This window comes from Protomyctophum parallelum (assembly GCF_964188405.1).
Source record: "Protomyctophum parallelum genome assembly, chromosome: 18".
NCBI lineage: Eukaryota > Metazoa > Chordata > Actinopteri > Myctophiformes > Myctophidae > Protomyctophum > Protomyctophum parallelum.
Window position 1 is genome coordinate 10,205,575 of NC_139716.1, and position 14,852 is coordinate 10,220,426.

At 42.6% G+C, this 14,852-nt stretch overlaps 1 protein-coding gene across 7 annotated transcripts in view; it reads left to right on the forward strand.

The window, feature by feature from the left end:
- Nucleotides 1-386: 386 nt before the first annotated feature.
- map4k2 (mitogen-activated protein kinase kinase kinase kinase 2) overlaps nucleotides 387-14,852 on the forward strand; it is a 47,421-nt gene continuing 32,955 nt past the window's right edge. For all 7 annotated transcript variants that reach the window (XM_083788492.1, XM_083788494.1, XM_083788497.1 and 4 more), the window contains exons 1-10: nucleotides 387-762; nucleotides 5,983-6,040; nucleotides 6,901-6,991; nucleotides 8,536-8,600; nucleotides 9,158-9,213; nucleotides 10,482-10,529; nucleotides 10,707-10,749; nucleotides 10,875-10,947; nucleotides 12,106-12,237; nucleotides 13,227-13,289. In XM_083788492.1, the coding sequence (XP_083644618.1) occupies nucleotides 670-762; nucleotides 5,983-6,040; nucleotides 6,901-6,991; nucleotides 8,536-8,600; nucleotides 9,158-9,213; nucleotides 10,482-10,529; nucleotides 10,707-10,749; nucleotides 10,875-10,947; nucleotides 12,106-12,237; nucleotides 13,227-13,289 (722 nt within the window). In that variant the 5' untranslated portion in view covers nucleotides 387-669. The remainder of the gene's footprint in view (nucleotides 763-5,982; nucleotides 6,041-6,900; nucleotides 6,992-8,535; nucleotides 8,601-9,157; nucleotides 9,214-10,481; nucleotides 10,530-10,706; nucleotides 10,750-10,874; nucleotides 10,948-12,105; nucleotides 12,238-13,226; nucleotides 13,290-14,852) is intronic.

Genomic DNA, 14,852 nt, shown 5'->3' on the forward strand with positions numbered 1-14,852 from the left:
TTTGCCCATGTTGTCAAAACGAAATCACTTTGGCATGAAAAATATAAATCGAGAGCTCCAGTCCAAAGGATGTGACCTGAGAGCTGTTAATTTTGTGATTTGGCTGGAGGGCTGTTGGATTATACAAAGCGAGCATACGGGACTGCATTATTATTATTTTCCTCAAACGCGCAGACGATGTGAACAGAAACAAACTTGAGTTTATTTTTCTATTATCCTCCACTTAAAGCGAACAACCGAGTTGTGTTGATGATGTAAAGGGGTTGGTCCATGACCATGGCTGAAAGAACTGGAGACTGGTGTGGTTATCATTATCATCACATCACAGAGAAGCTCGTATGACATGCGCAGCACGTGACAGCAGTGTTCGATGCAGACTAGCTCTCGAGGTGTTGGGGCGTCTCGCCAGAGAGTTGGACCTAATATGAATGACAGAAAAGAACTGCGGATTCTTGGCTGTCTGGAAAGTAGACGCATTTTATATCGACATTCAGCCTTTTCCAATTTAGCTCCTATTATCTGAGTGAGGTTTAAGAGGCAAAGCCCTCTCCCTCTCTGCGCTCCCTGGGTCTCCCCCCGGTTCATCAATGCTGCTGCTGCTGCCGCTGCTGGTGAGATATTGATAACGTGGTCGTGATTGATAAGAGTCGGAATACCGCAGTTCAAAGCATGGAGACGATAGGAGTGTCATTCCTGGACCCCTTGGACGATTACGAATTGATTCATCGCATCGGGTGCGGCACGTACGGAGATGTGTTCAAGGTGAGGAGCGATAAGGGACGAAACGCAGCAGAGCTCTTGTGTTTTTGTTTTGTTTTCTGACTGCATACCGTATGCACCACCGCCTCGACAGGAGAAGTGACACTTGTTCTGAATTGTTCATTGTATGTAGTAATGAACAAACTATATGTCATAATTAGTAAACAACCCGCGTCTGGGTCTGTCTCCTAGTCCTCTCCATATGTTTAGGCTTACTACTGTTCAAGGTGAAGCTGTGTGAGGCAAATGTCTGTGTTTACAAAGTGGCCATGATAATACAATGGAGAGTACAGTATCATAATAATTTATATTGGTATGCCATCCTGGCTGGTGTTTTTGTGAAATGTATGTTGGAAGTGAACCATTTAAGAATCTTGTCAAGACTCAATGTGGGCTGTGATGATGCTAGTGATATAGTCCCTTGTGAGCTTTTATTCCATTTATTTTTAGTAGCCTACATCAGACAAGACAAAATAGTGCAACGCCCTCTAAAAAGGCCACAGTAGAGAGAGGAGGTTCAACAAAACATTGGTAGGGAGCCAATACAGTGCTTATTATTGCAATTCCATTCAAAACTTGGAACAGATTTGGCAGCGGCTTCTGTGAATTGAAATAACCCATAAATAGCTGTGCCACTGCCAAATAGCAGGGTTTGGCCCTTTCCCTGTGCCTTGTTCATAGAGAAGTGTTTACAACAATGCCACTCTGTTAAATTAGATTTACACGTTCATAGTTGTTTTTCATCTGTGCCACTGTATGAAATCTCTGTCAAATGACTTCCATCCACACTTTGTGATCATAGCCTCAGGATGCAAACATCCTGTGCTGCCTGCAAACCTGGCCTGCATACACATGAAAAATGTGTCTCCTTTAACCACTTAAAGTATTAAAGCCTATACTTAGTTGACTGACTGGGGTCCCGTCCCCCGGGGGGCTAAATCCTCTGGTATTTCCCTCTCCACACCAAAACTCTTCACTGAAAGAAGCTCTCACGACGTGTTGTGGTTGTGTGAGTGACGTGAGAGCTTATAGATCTGTTATTTTCACCCAATGTTCACCCCGGGAACAGGGATGCTGGTGTAAGTGTTGAAGTGGTTAAGAAGCAGGAAGATAACAGGAACGGAAACAGATACATAATGATGACGATGATGCCTGCTCATGTCTTCACTTGGAGCTGCTCTCCTGTCTTGTGGTACCATGGCATTTCGTGCAGCTACCCTGTGTGCGTGTGCCCGCTGCTGCAGTGTGAGAATGGGGAAACAGTGCTGTTGCAGAAGACAATAGGCCATTATCACCTCCTCCCACTACCTCTTTCTCCCTTCCAATGTCCGCCAAGGCCTGCAGAGCTACTGGGAGTCAAGGGTGAAACCACTGGACATGTGACCGGTTCTGTGGGCACTCAATGGAGTCCCATTGGATGGCCATTGTTCACAGGAATGGCTCACAGAGTATGACCCCATATAGCAGTGTGGTTCTCAAACTCTTTTGGCTCAGGGAAAGGCCCCTGTAAATCAGTGGTTCATTCCCAAAGTGGCGTCCGGGGACCCACAGGGGTCCTTGAGAGAGTTCCAGGGGGTTCCCAGCTAAATGATAATTAGGAACGAAATGGACCCTTATGGGTTTCTAACTCAGAGAGTGTACAAATTTGGGGCCCAGAGATAAAAAAGAATGCCATTAAATGTGGGTCCGTAGCCTAAATGCATGTAAAGATCTGGGGTAAAAATCTTCTCTTATGGGGGTCCCTTGCATATCTTTTCTAATGGGGGGCCGTGGGCTCATTAGTGTCAATTTGGGGGTCCTTGACATGAAAACGTTTGGGATCCACTGACTGCTGTAAATAACTTCTTTATCCACGGCACCGCTGAATCACATCGCCTTACATTTATATCATATTACGCTACATGATACAGTACCGTATCTCAGGAGGAAAACTGGAGAGTATATCTGTCCATTTGGACGGAATGAAAATGTCCGTATACTTGACTCTTAACCACTTGAATCGCTACGGCACCCACTTTGAGAAACCCTGACATATAGTGATACATATCATCCCCAAAACACAGTGAGGAGTCTCAAGTCAAGTGCTTTAGTGTTTCCACCTATAGCACCACTGCTGGTACCAAATACAACTTGGGAAAAGGTTCTGAACTGGCAGGGGTTCCCTTTGAAGAAGATGCCCTGTTTTGTAGGTTTCTTTTTATCGAATAAAGGTAGCGTGACAGCTTGCCGTAGTAGGAACGTCAAAGAGCTATCCTGTTTCTCACCTTCCGAGTGACTGTGTCGATGGCAGACATTAGAGGAAGACATGGTGGTAATATGTGTGATGACACGTGACAGGTGTTGGGTGCAGTGACCACCGACAGGAAGACGTGCAAGCTTTTCACAGGCACGTGGACCCGGCTGACAGACATTGCTTTAAGTCAGGGACGATAGGTTCCCAGACAGGAACCCGTCTAACTCCCCTTTAATCCTAAAGTTCAAAAATCTTGCCTCATTCATCCTCTTTCATCCGGACCTCGACAGATTCACAGTACATTGTAAAGTAAAAAAGTGGGTCTTTAGCTGAGGTTAACATGAAATTGTCAACTAAGTAGTTCTCAACTGTGGAATAATGGGTGTTTTTAATTCTAGACTCCCAATCAGAGAGTGATTTATAGTCTGGCGGGGAAGTAGGATTAACCCATAGAGCAGAAAATGTGAGGTCCCCGACCGACTTTAAATCACTCTCTCTGATTGGGAGACTGAAAAACAGCCAGTATTCATTAGCAGTTAAGAACTTCTTAGTTGACACATTTCCTGTTAACCTCAGTGAAAGAAACCCTTCCACCCTACTTCACTGTACTTGACGTTTATATGTATGTACTGTTGTGAATCTGTCAGGGGAGAAGAGAAGTACTGCATGGGGAGGAATAGAAGAATGAGGAAATAATTTGAGACGAAATTAACTTGAGGATTAAAGGTGAGTTAGACAGGTTCCTTTTGAGAACCCGATAGTACAGTGAGTTGGGACATCACAACAATGTTTTCTAATCTCTCTGACACATGAATCTCGCAACATTTGTTAAAATGTTTGCAGTACACTGAGTACAGATTAGAAGATCTACCTGTACAAGATCACAAAGTGTCGCCAATGCCGAATACACTGGTTGTGAGCTTGTAGACAAGGTATTTGAGCTATTTGTCATATCAAGTATTTATTCAGGTAGGTAAGAAAATGACAAAATGTACAACCGTTAGAGATCCGCCGATGCTGACACTGCTGCTACAGCTATTACTGTAACCATTTACCTACGTATGACTGCAGCTGCACTGTAGCATTTGGCTCACAGCCCACACATGCATTAAGGTATCATATAGCATCATGTAGAATAGAATGTGTGATCAAAAGTTCGGCGAAGTTTCCTTTCCAGCCCCACCCATTGTTACCCCGGGCGCTGTTATTTACCCCGGGCGCTGTTATTTCAGGCTTTGACGCCTAAAAAAAACCCTCTCTCAGAGATGTTTCTGTCACTTTAGTCACAGGAAGTCCTGTGGGTATATAACAGGAAAGAAAACAGGAAGTTGATGTAGCCGAGCCACAGGTTTTGTCTAGGGCCGCTAGGCGATCTCGCTATTCCATTGGCCGATGCCACGACCGCTGTGGATGCACAGAGTGAGAAAGCGTTCTGCCTGACGTCAGACAGTACAGTATGTGGCCCGTGAACAGAGATAATTGATGCTCCCTTCACAAACGAGGGAAGTTGTGAACGTAGCATAGATGGGACACATTTTGAACAACATCCAAAGCCACCTTCCTTCTTCTTGTCTGCCGTTGTTGTGACATTTACAGCTAACCACATGTCACAACAACAGCTGCGTCGTGATCACAATCTCATTCTCCCACCTATTCCAGTCGAACCGAGATATTTTGACCTGCAAAATTCATAGCCATGCATGGTCGTAGTCAAAGCCTAGCTGTGATTTAACCGTTGTCATGTCCTGGAGGTTTATCACAAAACATAAATTTCCGTAATCACCTTTGTTCACAGTTTCCTTTAACCCATTTTGACCTGACACCAGATTCTACAAATGTCTTCTAAATCCTGACTGTTTTCTGAAGGACCCCAAAAATTATAAATTGGCCACAGACCCCCATCTGACAATATGTTGTTCCAACTTGTTGTTAGGGGGTGTCAAAAAAATTCTCGTTATGAACGATTCAAAATCGATTCATAATTACCAAAAAACATTTTTTATAGTTTTTTATTTTATTTTATTATTACAGTTACAGGAGTTTTTACTACATGGTGTTTGTGATATGAAATGTAAGCTCACCCTAATCACAGTAAACATCATGTGTTCAGTCATTTTCAAGTTACTGTAGTATAGTATTAGTCACTTCAGTTGGCTGGAGTAGATTGTGATGAAATCCTATGTATTGAATCGAGAATCTTTTTGAATAGAGAATCGTTTTGAATCTGGAATAAAAAAAAATGCTTTTGAATTTAAATCGCTTTTGGATCGAATCGTGACCCCAAGAATCTGAATCGAATCGAATTGTGGGACACCCAAAGATTCACAGCCCTACTTGTTGTTCCTGATTAGGTGACCCGACTATAATTGTCTATAAATGTCTTGCCAACGACCCTGTATTTGTCAGGTGGTGACGAAAACCTCTCCAGTCAATGATTCTGTCATTAGTGCGGCCATACACTAAGCTGGCCTTGTCGCTTGGGTCGTGTTTCTGGGTTCTCAATCGTAACCCTAATACCGGCAGTTATAGCATCAGTACCAAGGTGGAAGCCAAGGTGAGATGACTTGCAGAAACTAATCTTAGTTTATCACCATTTAAGATAACAGAGCAGTTGGAGGGAAGCCCAGAAAAAAGTGGAGGACAATGACAAAGCTCCAAGCTACAATGAAGAAAGCACATTTTGATGCCGTTTCTGTATATATCAAAAGACTAGGAATTCCAGCGCAATACTTATGACAATTATGCCATGAAGATATTTCATATTATGATATCATATTTCATATTATCTGTGAGGCTGTGAGAGGCATCATTTGTAAATTTGTGACTGGTGGTTTTATAATATCAGCAGCTCCGCATAATACCACTACAAACACTGGATATCAAAGATTGTAAGAGAAGTGATTCAGAAGTAAGTCATAGTTCAAGTTCATACCAAAGTCCTTATGGCCCCCCTTTCAGAAAACTCTTTCTATTTCTCTCATCCTTTCCAGGCACGTATCATCAGGAACTCTGAAATGGCAGCCATCAAGATTGTCAAGTTGGATCCTGGTAAGCTAAAGCCCAGTGATGTAAATTGTGAATAGGTTTCCAATGTAATGAGTCCCGGGATGCAGGGATGGTCTTTTAGATGAGTCACAGGGACATTTTATGAGTCCCACTTCAACAATGTATATTTTGCCATTTTTTACAAATTGCAGCATTTAACTTTTTATATGGTTATAATGTGGGTTATATTCATGTAGAAAACAGAAGAAGAAATTATTATTATAACTAAAGCTAGCGAAATAAACTATACTGTATTGTATATAGTCATAGCACGCCATAGTACATATGTATAGCATAGTAGTAAATATGTATAGTTTATATGTATAGTGTATGTATAGCTTCATGATATAGATATTCCACTGTTACTTTCTTAGTTTACGCATGTTTCATGATAAATGCTTTTATTCTTGCTTAAATGTAATTCGCTCTGGATTAAGAGCGTCTGCTAAATGCCTAAATTGTAAATTGTAGAATAAAAAACAGTACAGTAGTGCATCCCGTGGATGCAGAGGTCATTGTTTTATTGCGTCCCTTAACTATAAACTGCGTTTTGGGATGCAAAATGCACCCTATTTTAATCTCTGAAAGCCTGATTTATAACTGGTTGCGCATGGTGTCTCGCATCTAAAATAGCAGTCACAGTGTGAATCAGGCGTAACATGACTTGCTCGCAAATTGTTGTTGGTCTCACTAATCTCTCAAGACTTGTTTTTTACCGATGGGTTCCCAGATTTGGGAACTGTGATTTATAGGTTGCTTTTACTGTTCTGTGTGCTACAGTATGTGACACAAGTTTGCTGTGGTGTAAAGTAAACACCTGAATACATCTAATCTCTAATCGATCAATTGTCTGTGCCGTTCAGGTGATGACATCACGTCCATCCAGCAGGAAATCACCATGATGAAGGAGTGCAAACACAAAAACATTGTGGCCTACTTCGGCAGCTATCACAGGTGCTGTAAGGCTTTTTTAATTAGGTTCACACCTAATATTAATCTATTTTGGTGTTTTTAAACATTATGTTATCATTTAGCTATTGAAAAACAGCAGATCTACAAGCTCGTAGCGCGCCACCGAGTGGCGCGCTACGAGCTTGTAGGTCTGCTATTTATGAAAAGTTGTTCAAATGTGGCGCAAATCATTGAATATAATATATTTCAGAGCGAACATTTTTAACTAAAATATTGGCTTCTGGAGGGGGTCCCTGGAACTACATATTTTGAGATGGGGGTCCGTGTGGCCCAATAGAGACAAGTAAGACGCGCAAACGCGGGAAGCGAACGCAGCTCGTGTGTGTGTGGTTGTGTGTGTGTGTGTGTGTGCTACAGCTGCGCCCTGTGTGTGTGTGTGTGTGTGTGTGTGTGTGTGCTACAGCTGCGCCCTCTGGTGGCGGGCGGGTGGTGTAACAGCGGGACAGACAGACACACAGACACACACACACACACACACACAGACATTCAGCCCTTGCTGTCATAGTAAGTGGCTCACTGCGTTCGCAATAATTCTGGGGGTCCTTGACATGAAAAAGGTTGAGCACCACTGACATAGAAACATGTTTTTTTCTGAAAAATGTTAGGATTTAGAAGCCTTTTTTTTAAATCTCAGTCCAAAATGGGTTAAGTGACTCCACAGTCTAGTACTTGAGCAGGCCAACTGGAGCAGTTGGAGGTTGCTCAAAGGCGTTCTCTAGCAGTGTTTGATCAGGGCCGTGCAGAGGAAATTGTTCTTTTTTCCCCCCCTGCGTATAGTTGGTGCAGAGAATCAAAACCGGCGACTCTTATCATGCCACGGTTTTCAGGCTGTGCTGTTTACAGATCTGTGGCATTCCTTGGATTGTTGGCAGACATGAATGTAGTTTAGGAATTAGTTCCTCACACCGCTGCCCCCAGAATGCAGAATTCCTTTCCCACTCCTCCTTGTGACATGTTGTGTGTTCCTAATGAAGTTGCTCTGCATCATAGCTCACCAGTGAAATGTTTCATTTGGCATGCTTCTGCACAACGTTGTCGTATACCATGTACGACAACGTTGTTTCTCATTTTGTAATGAATCAAGTTTGATACTTTTTGCTCTGCAAACTCAAGGTCAGATTGTGCTTTTTTGGTGAAGCACACAAAACTCTGGCTGCAGTCAGTCTTCTAAAAAATGTCTCTAGAAAAGATAATCAGAACTTTGGACTGAATGTCCTTACTTCAACCCTATAGCGTCCCTATTCTGGGGCCAACATTGGACAAAAATAGCAGCTCCACGTGCTCACTGAGATTGTTGATTTGGCTATTGTTTTGGCAGATTTGGTGAAGAGGGAAGAAACAGGCATGGGGCGAGTATAGACTATGGACTATAGAGCCATGGGAGTAGATGGGGAAAAAAGGAGTGGAGCATGTACAGAGCCCTGATGTGGGACCAGGTCATCTAAGTAAAGGGTTTACATGGTTAAGCCTGGACAATAGCAGTGCACATGCGAGACAACCAGCTGAAGTTGTGCATCTCTTTGCAGGAACACCAAGCTGTGGATCTGTATGGAGTACTGTGGTGGAGGGTCACTCCAGGACATTTACCACGGTAAAAAGCTCTCTCTCCCTCTTCATATCTATGGAGCTATTCAAAATGGGTTCAGTTCATCTTCCAACAACGAACAGGTCTAGTGTTAACTTAACTTAAAAACTTAAAAAAACTTAACTTAAAAAAAACTTAACTTAAAAATAAAATAAAAAAAAAACACTAAAAAGAGAACTTTAAAAAGAGAACCTTAAAAAAGTATGTAATTTATTCTAATTGTTGTTATTGCCATTTACGAGCTGCGTTCGCTTCCCGCGTTTGCGCGTCTTACTTGTGTATAGCTGTAAGTGTCGGTTCTTTATTTGAACTCCATACTGTGTACTGTACAGTGTACACAGTACAGTATGCTGAACATGATTGTAAGCCGTTGGCCAGTTCCTCATTCATGTGAGGATTACACGATGCATAAACCTGTTTTTGATTCAAAAGCAGAACACCCGCCCATAGAATAGTTTGTGTTATATTATATTTGTGAATATTACCTGACGTATAGGCCCATAATATTTGTTGTCGTTCCTCCTGTGTGAGCACTGGCCATTAATCAAAGTTTTTCCTTGCAGTGACGGGCCCATTGAAGGAGAAACAGATCGCCTACGTCTGCAGAGAAACCCTCCAGGTGAGGTGTTTTTGGGGTTTCATTTCTCTCCCAGGCAGCTGATGTCCACTGTCCGCATGCTAGGCTCATCGTGTTGCGGCTCAGATCACCAGACAAATCGTGAATATATATATATATATATATATATATATATATACATACACTTTGCTGAGAGTCGCTGAATCACGCTGTTGTGTTTCCAGCCACAGTAAGGGCAAAGTAGTAGTTAACCTAGCCAGATACCGCTAAATATAGCTGTACTGCATAGCAGAGAATGACAGAGTACAGCAACATAACATCTGTTGCTTCTCAATACCGCATGTGACTTATTTGTTTATATTTTCATCAATATTAAGAATGGCCTATTTGTGTACAGTCTTATCAACCGTGAAACATTTATAGCAGTTAAACTATAGCAGGTGTCTATTGTATTGTCATACTTTAGTGTACATTCCAGGAGTCCAAGAGTAATCTACTGTAGATCTCAATATTTTCTTTCGATTAATCGTGTAGCACTACAGTAGCTTGATGGCAAGGCTGTGGCTTCGCCTCCTCGCTAATAATAACTTTATTTTAATAATAACTTTATTTATATAGCACCTTTCTAGGCATGAGCCACAAAGTGCTGCGCAGGAATAATAACAAGAAGAATTCACAATAGAAAAATAGAAAAACAAATAAGTGACATGATCTATCATAATGAACGTAATAAACAAGAAATACCCAAACATTAAAACAAATCAAGATAACACAAGATCAGTAAAAGGCAGGGAGAAACAAACCGGTTTTTGAAACAAATGAGTTTTTAATAGGGATTTAAAACTCATCGTGGGTGGGAGGGTTTCCTCAGGATAGCTTCCAGCTTCCTCCTCATCCTCTCCTAGTTTAACTCCAACTATACAGAGCTGGCCTTCCCTCAGCAGCCTGTTCAGTTTGTTAGTGTACACACACATCATGTTGACATTAGGTCTGGTCTTTGAGAGGACCGGGGGCGCGTTCTGGTACAATGCAGCATGTCTTCCAGACGCTGGGGCACCTTCTTTAGCGCAGGGAGAGGTGTGTGTGTGTGTGTGTGGATCGTGTGTGTGTGTGTGTGTGTGTGTGATCTGAATGAGTAAAGGGACAAACTAGGGCCTCTTGGTGGCTCAGTCTGCAAGCACAGTGACCACATTGAGAAAACAGGGACACATTCTTTCACCTGATATTAGTTATTGCTGATGTTCATATTTGTTTTCTGTGATTACCGGTATATGACCTTATAAAAAAATATATGTTTTTTTCCCCCCTAGGGCTTGTACCATCTGCATGAAACTAGCAAAATGCACAGAGACATAAAGGTACAGTCATGTTCACAGTTTTCTTTTTTTTCCCCTTTCCCCCCAGGGTACTACTACTACTTTAAGTTTTCGTCTACATTCAGATACTTTGTTAGTACTGGGTGTGTGAGAGAGTGTTGTCACATCCATTAAGCCTGTGAAACAGAGCTCACATTCGCTTCTCTCTCTGATCCACAGGGAGCGAACATCCTTCTGACAGAGCGAGGAGATGTGAAACTGGGTCAGTAATGACCTATGCACTGTGCATGCATCCACGCACGCACACCCTGCTCGCCCAATATCATCGTGGGTCAAAAATACTGTCTCATTAGATGTCATGCCCGATGCTGTCTCTCCCCTCTATAGCGGATTTTGGTGTTGCTGCAGAGATCAGCGCCTCCGTGGCCAAACGGAAATCTTTCATAGGAACTCCCTACTGGTAAGATGGACGTTCCTGTCCTGGCCTCGTCTGACATTGAAAATATAATCCCCTCATTCTTAATCTTTGCACAATCTTCTGATGTTGATGTGGCAAATTGCATGGAGTGCAGAGAGGTTTCTACATTATACAATCGCCTGTGGGCCCATTTGTACACGTTCCTGACCTCTATATATTAACACATTTTGACCTGAGATCAGATTCTAAAAAATGTCTTCTACATCCTGACAGTTTTCTGAAAAAGCTATGTTTCTATGTCAGTCGTTCTTCGATTAAAAATAAATAGCAGACCTACAAGCTCGTAGCGCGCCACTCGGTGGCGCGCTACGAGCTTATCATCTTACATCATCGCGATAACATAACATCATAATGCCGATTTGCTCAGAGACAGACAAAACAAACATTAAACTCTGTCCATTGTCAATGGCGTTTTTAATGTTTGCCTAGGAAAGACAAACATTAAACCTGTATAGGTTTCATTTTTGAGCGCCCCTCAAAAATAAAAATCACATGGAAATGACTTAAAATGAGAAAAGTTCTCCGTAACTGTTGAAAAGGCAGCTGTCCAGTTATGAAGAATCATAGTGGAAGTGGAAGAAGTTGGTGGTAGTTCATGCTGTATTGACTATTACTGGCCTGTCCATTCTACATTGGTCAAATACAAAACCAACTATATTTGCAATGCTCTGGAAGCTTTTCTACTGTTAAATTTTTGAGGGACAGCTTTAATGTTTGTGTTGTCTGAACAGACATTAAAAATGCCATTGACAATGAACGGAGAATTTACGTCATATGTGTCTGAGCGAATCGGCATATGTACGTCGGTGGGAACCCTTGGCCAATAACTTAGGGACCACCATTTTTGATGATGATTAGAGCGCCCCTCACTTCACACGGGTGTGATATTTTAAAATTAAATGTATATTGATTAAATAAGTGTTAGTGAGTTTACCAGGGTGTACTCCTGTGTCCTGTGTCTGCATGTGTCCGGGCTAGATTTAGCGAAAGTACCGTTTTTTCCCCCTATTCTTTCAATTTCCAGAATTTAAAATGATCTCTTGGCCTGACTTTAACTGTGTAATTTGCACCATGTGAATTCCTTCACGCCTCTTTATGTATGAATAATACATACATATTAAATTGTATTTAATCAACCAGGATGGCACCAGAAGTGGCAGCTGTGGAGAAGAAGGGTGGTTACAACCATCTGTGTGACATCTGGGCCGTGGGCATCACGGCCATCGAACTGGCAGAGCTCCAGCCGCCCATGTTTGACCTCCACCCAATGAGGTGATTTCAGCAGCCAAGCATACGCATACACAAGCCCACACACACGCACGCACGCACGCATACAGTGTGACTGGTCCAGTCCACAAGGTGCAAAGCAAGGGTACTGAACAACTGTTGCCAAAATACGGGTAAAAAAAACCTTTGTCAGGTACCCTGAAAGCCTGGTCATGGTTTATATGAATCATATAGACCTCTATCGTCTAACAAACACAAGGGGGTTCGGTGCGGTCCGCTGTGAGACGTTGGCAGAAGGCCCAGAATTCAATACGCCACTCCTCGTGGTTGGGGGGGAGGGGTGTATTAATCGTTATGATGAACGTGGGGGATTCAGAAGACCCATATTTGGTCAGAGGAGTTAGGACAATCCCAGCCAGTGTCGAGGTAGAGAGACATTTTGTTGTGTAACATTTGGCTGACGGGCTGCGTTTCCAGCGACAGTAGTACACAGTATAAACCATTGAAACGTCTGTCCAGTGTCAGTGGGGTGACATTTCAAACTGTCTTGCAGACTGTTAGAAAGTAACGTATTACTTAACCCATTCTGACCTGAGATCAGATTCATACGAGGTTTCCGCTGGACACACGCTGGTCTGACGAACCCATTCTGACCTGAGATCAGATTCTAGAAATGTCAGTCGCTCTTCGATTTTTCAAAAATAGCAGACCTACAAGCTCGTATCGCGCCACTCGGTGGCGCGATATGAGCTTGTAGATCTGCTATTTTTCAATAGCTAAAGCATAACATGATGCTGACACCAAAATGGGTGCCCGTTCAGAATGGGTTAAAGTAATATTATGTATTTTTCCAGTAACTGTTAAAGAGTATAGAGCGGATACGGAAACGATGCACACTTGTCTGTACGTGTGAATTATCGGATGTGCCCAAACTGGGCAGTGTGAAAACAGTAAAGTAATGAGTAAATAGTTACTTTTGGCAGAGAGTAATATGTATTGACATTTTTGAGTGACTTTTCCAACACTGGTTGCAGAGCCCTCATGTTGATGTCCAAGAGCAACTTCCAACCTCCCAGACTCAAGGATAAGACCAAGTGGTGAGATTAAGTGTCCCCTTTTTCCACATTTCTTATGTCCATAATTCTTTCCCCTGTCATTCTCTGGATCTGTATACATATTGTACGACATGCTCCTCCTGTTTTGGAAATATGCGGCTAGTTATCTTTTCGATCCCCTTATTAACCCATTCTGACCTGAGATCAGATTCATACGAGGTTTCCACCGGACACACACTGGTCTGATTAACCCATTCTGACCTGAGATCAGATTCTAGAAATGTCAGTCGCTCTTGTTAATGCAAATCTGTTGGCGAGCAATTATAGCATAGTTGAACACAATAATTGAGACAGACACAATTCAGAGTTTCAGAGTATTGGAATAGAGTGTATTCGAATACGGAGTAGCCGTGTAGCGTTACAATGGAACACCACACACTGACTCAACACATCTCAGTCAGACTTCAGCTTAAGTACATTATTACCCCCCCCCAGGGGTGGGTCCTAACACATGCCAATGAGAGACCCTCCACACAAGTCACAGCTGGTCAAATGTCAGTGGAACAGAAAACAGCTCCTTATAGCTTAATAGCTTCTCATGGCTTGGTTTATGATGTCCTTAAATATACAACTCAGGTATCCCACATTTCCTTGACACTCTTCGATTTTTCAAAAATAGCAGACCTACAAGATCGTAGCGCGCCACTCGGTGGCGCGCTATGAGCTCGTAGATCTGCTATTTTTCAATAGCTAAAGCATAACATGATGCCGACACCAAAATGGGTGCCCGTTCAGAATGGGTTTAACACATTCCCTCCCTCCCTCCAAGAAAAGAAGCTCTCATCCGGCCGACCCAGAAGTATTGTCCTCCATTGCCGCTCCAGGCTGTGTAGCGCCGACCGGACTATTATTATGCTTAGCACGACCTTGAATTAATGTTTTATTGAGTTTGTGCATGCGCGTGTGTACCGAGGATTATCATGTAGGCTGTTTCTATACCATGGGAGTACTATGGGGTCAGCCGGCGGGAATTCCTTTTATATATTTTTGTAAAACTGGAGTAATGCTCTTTAATCTAATCTTGTGATTGTCATATGGATTAAATAGATATTCACGAGATATCTCGAGGTTGGCATAGATTGGGTTCATTACTTTTCTCTAGCCTGGTTAATAAACCAGACCGAATCAGCCGTTGGCAAAAAAACAATTGCCTGCCGGCGGATTTCGGTCTGGAGAGGCTCAATTGTACGCCCATTTCCTACACCAGAGAATATGCAATATGGGCGGGCTTTGGTACAGTGACTTTCAATGCTTGAGACCTTTGACTGACAGTAGCTCTGACCAATTGCGTCAAAGAGAAAATGTTTCTCTGGAAATGAAATCCAAGCTGAGCCTCCCCAGACTAATATCCCGCGGTCCGTGCGATATTAGTCTGGTTCATTAACCAGGCTAACTTTTCTCTTGGTTAGTAATTTATCATATTCACACGCCACCCATTTTGTACTTTTGTCTTCTGCCCTCCCTCTTAAGGCAGATGTATGCTTTGGCATTATGATGGTGTTGCATGCCGCAATGTCACTGATGCAACGCGTTATGAGCTTGTAG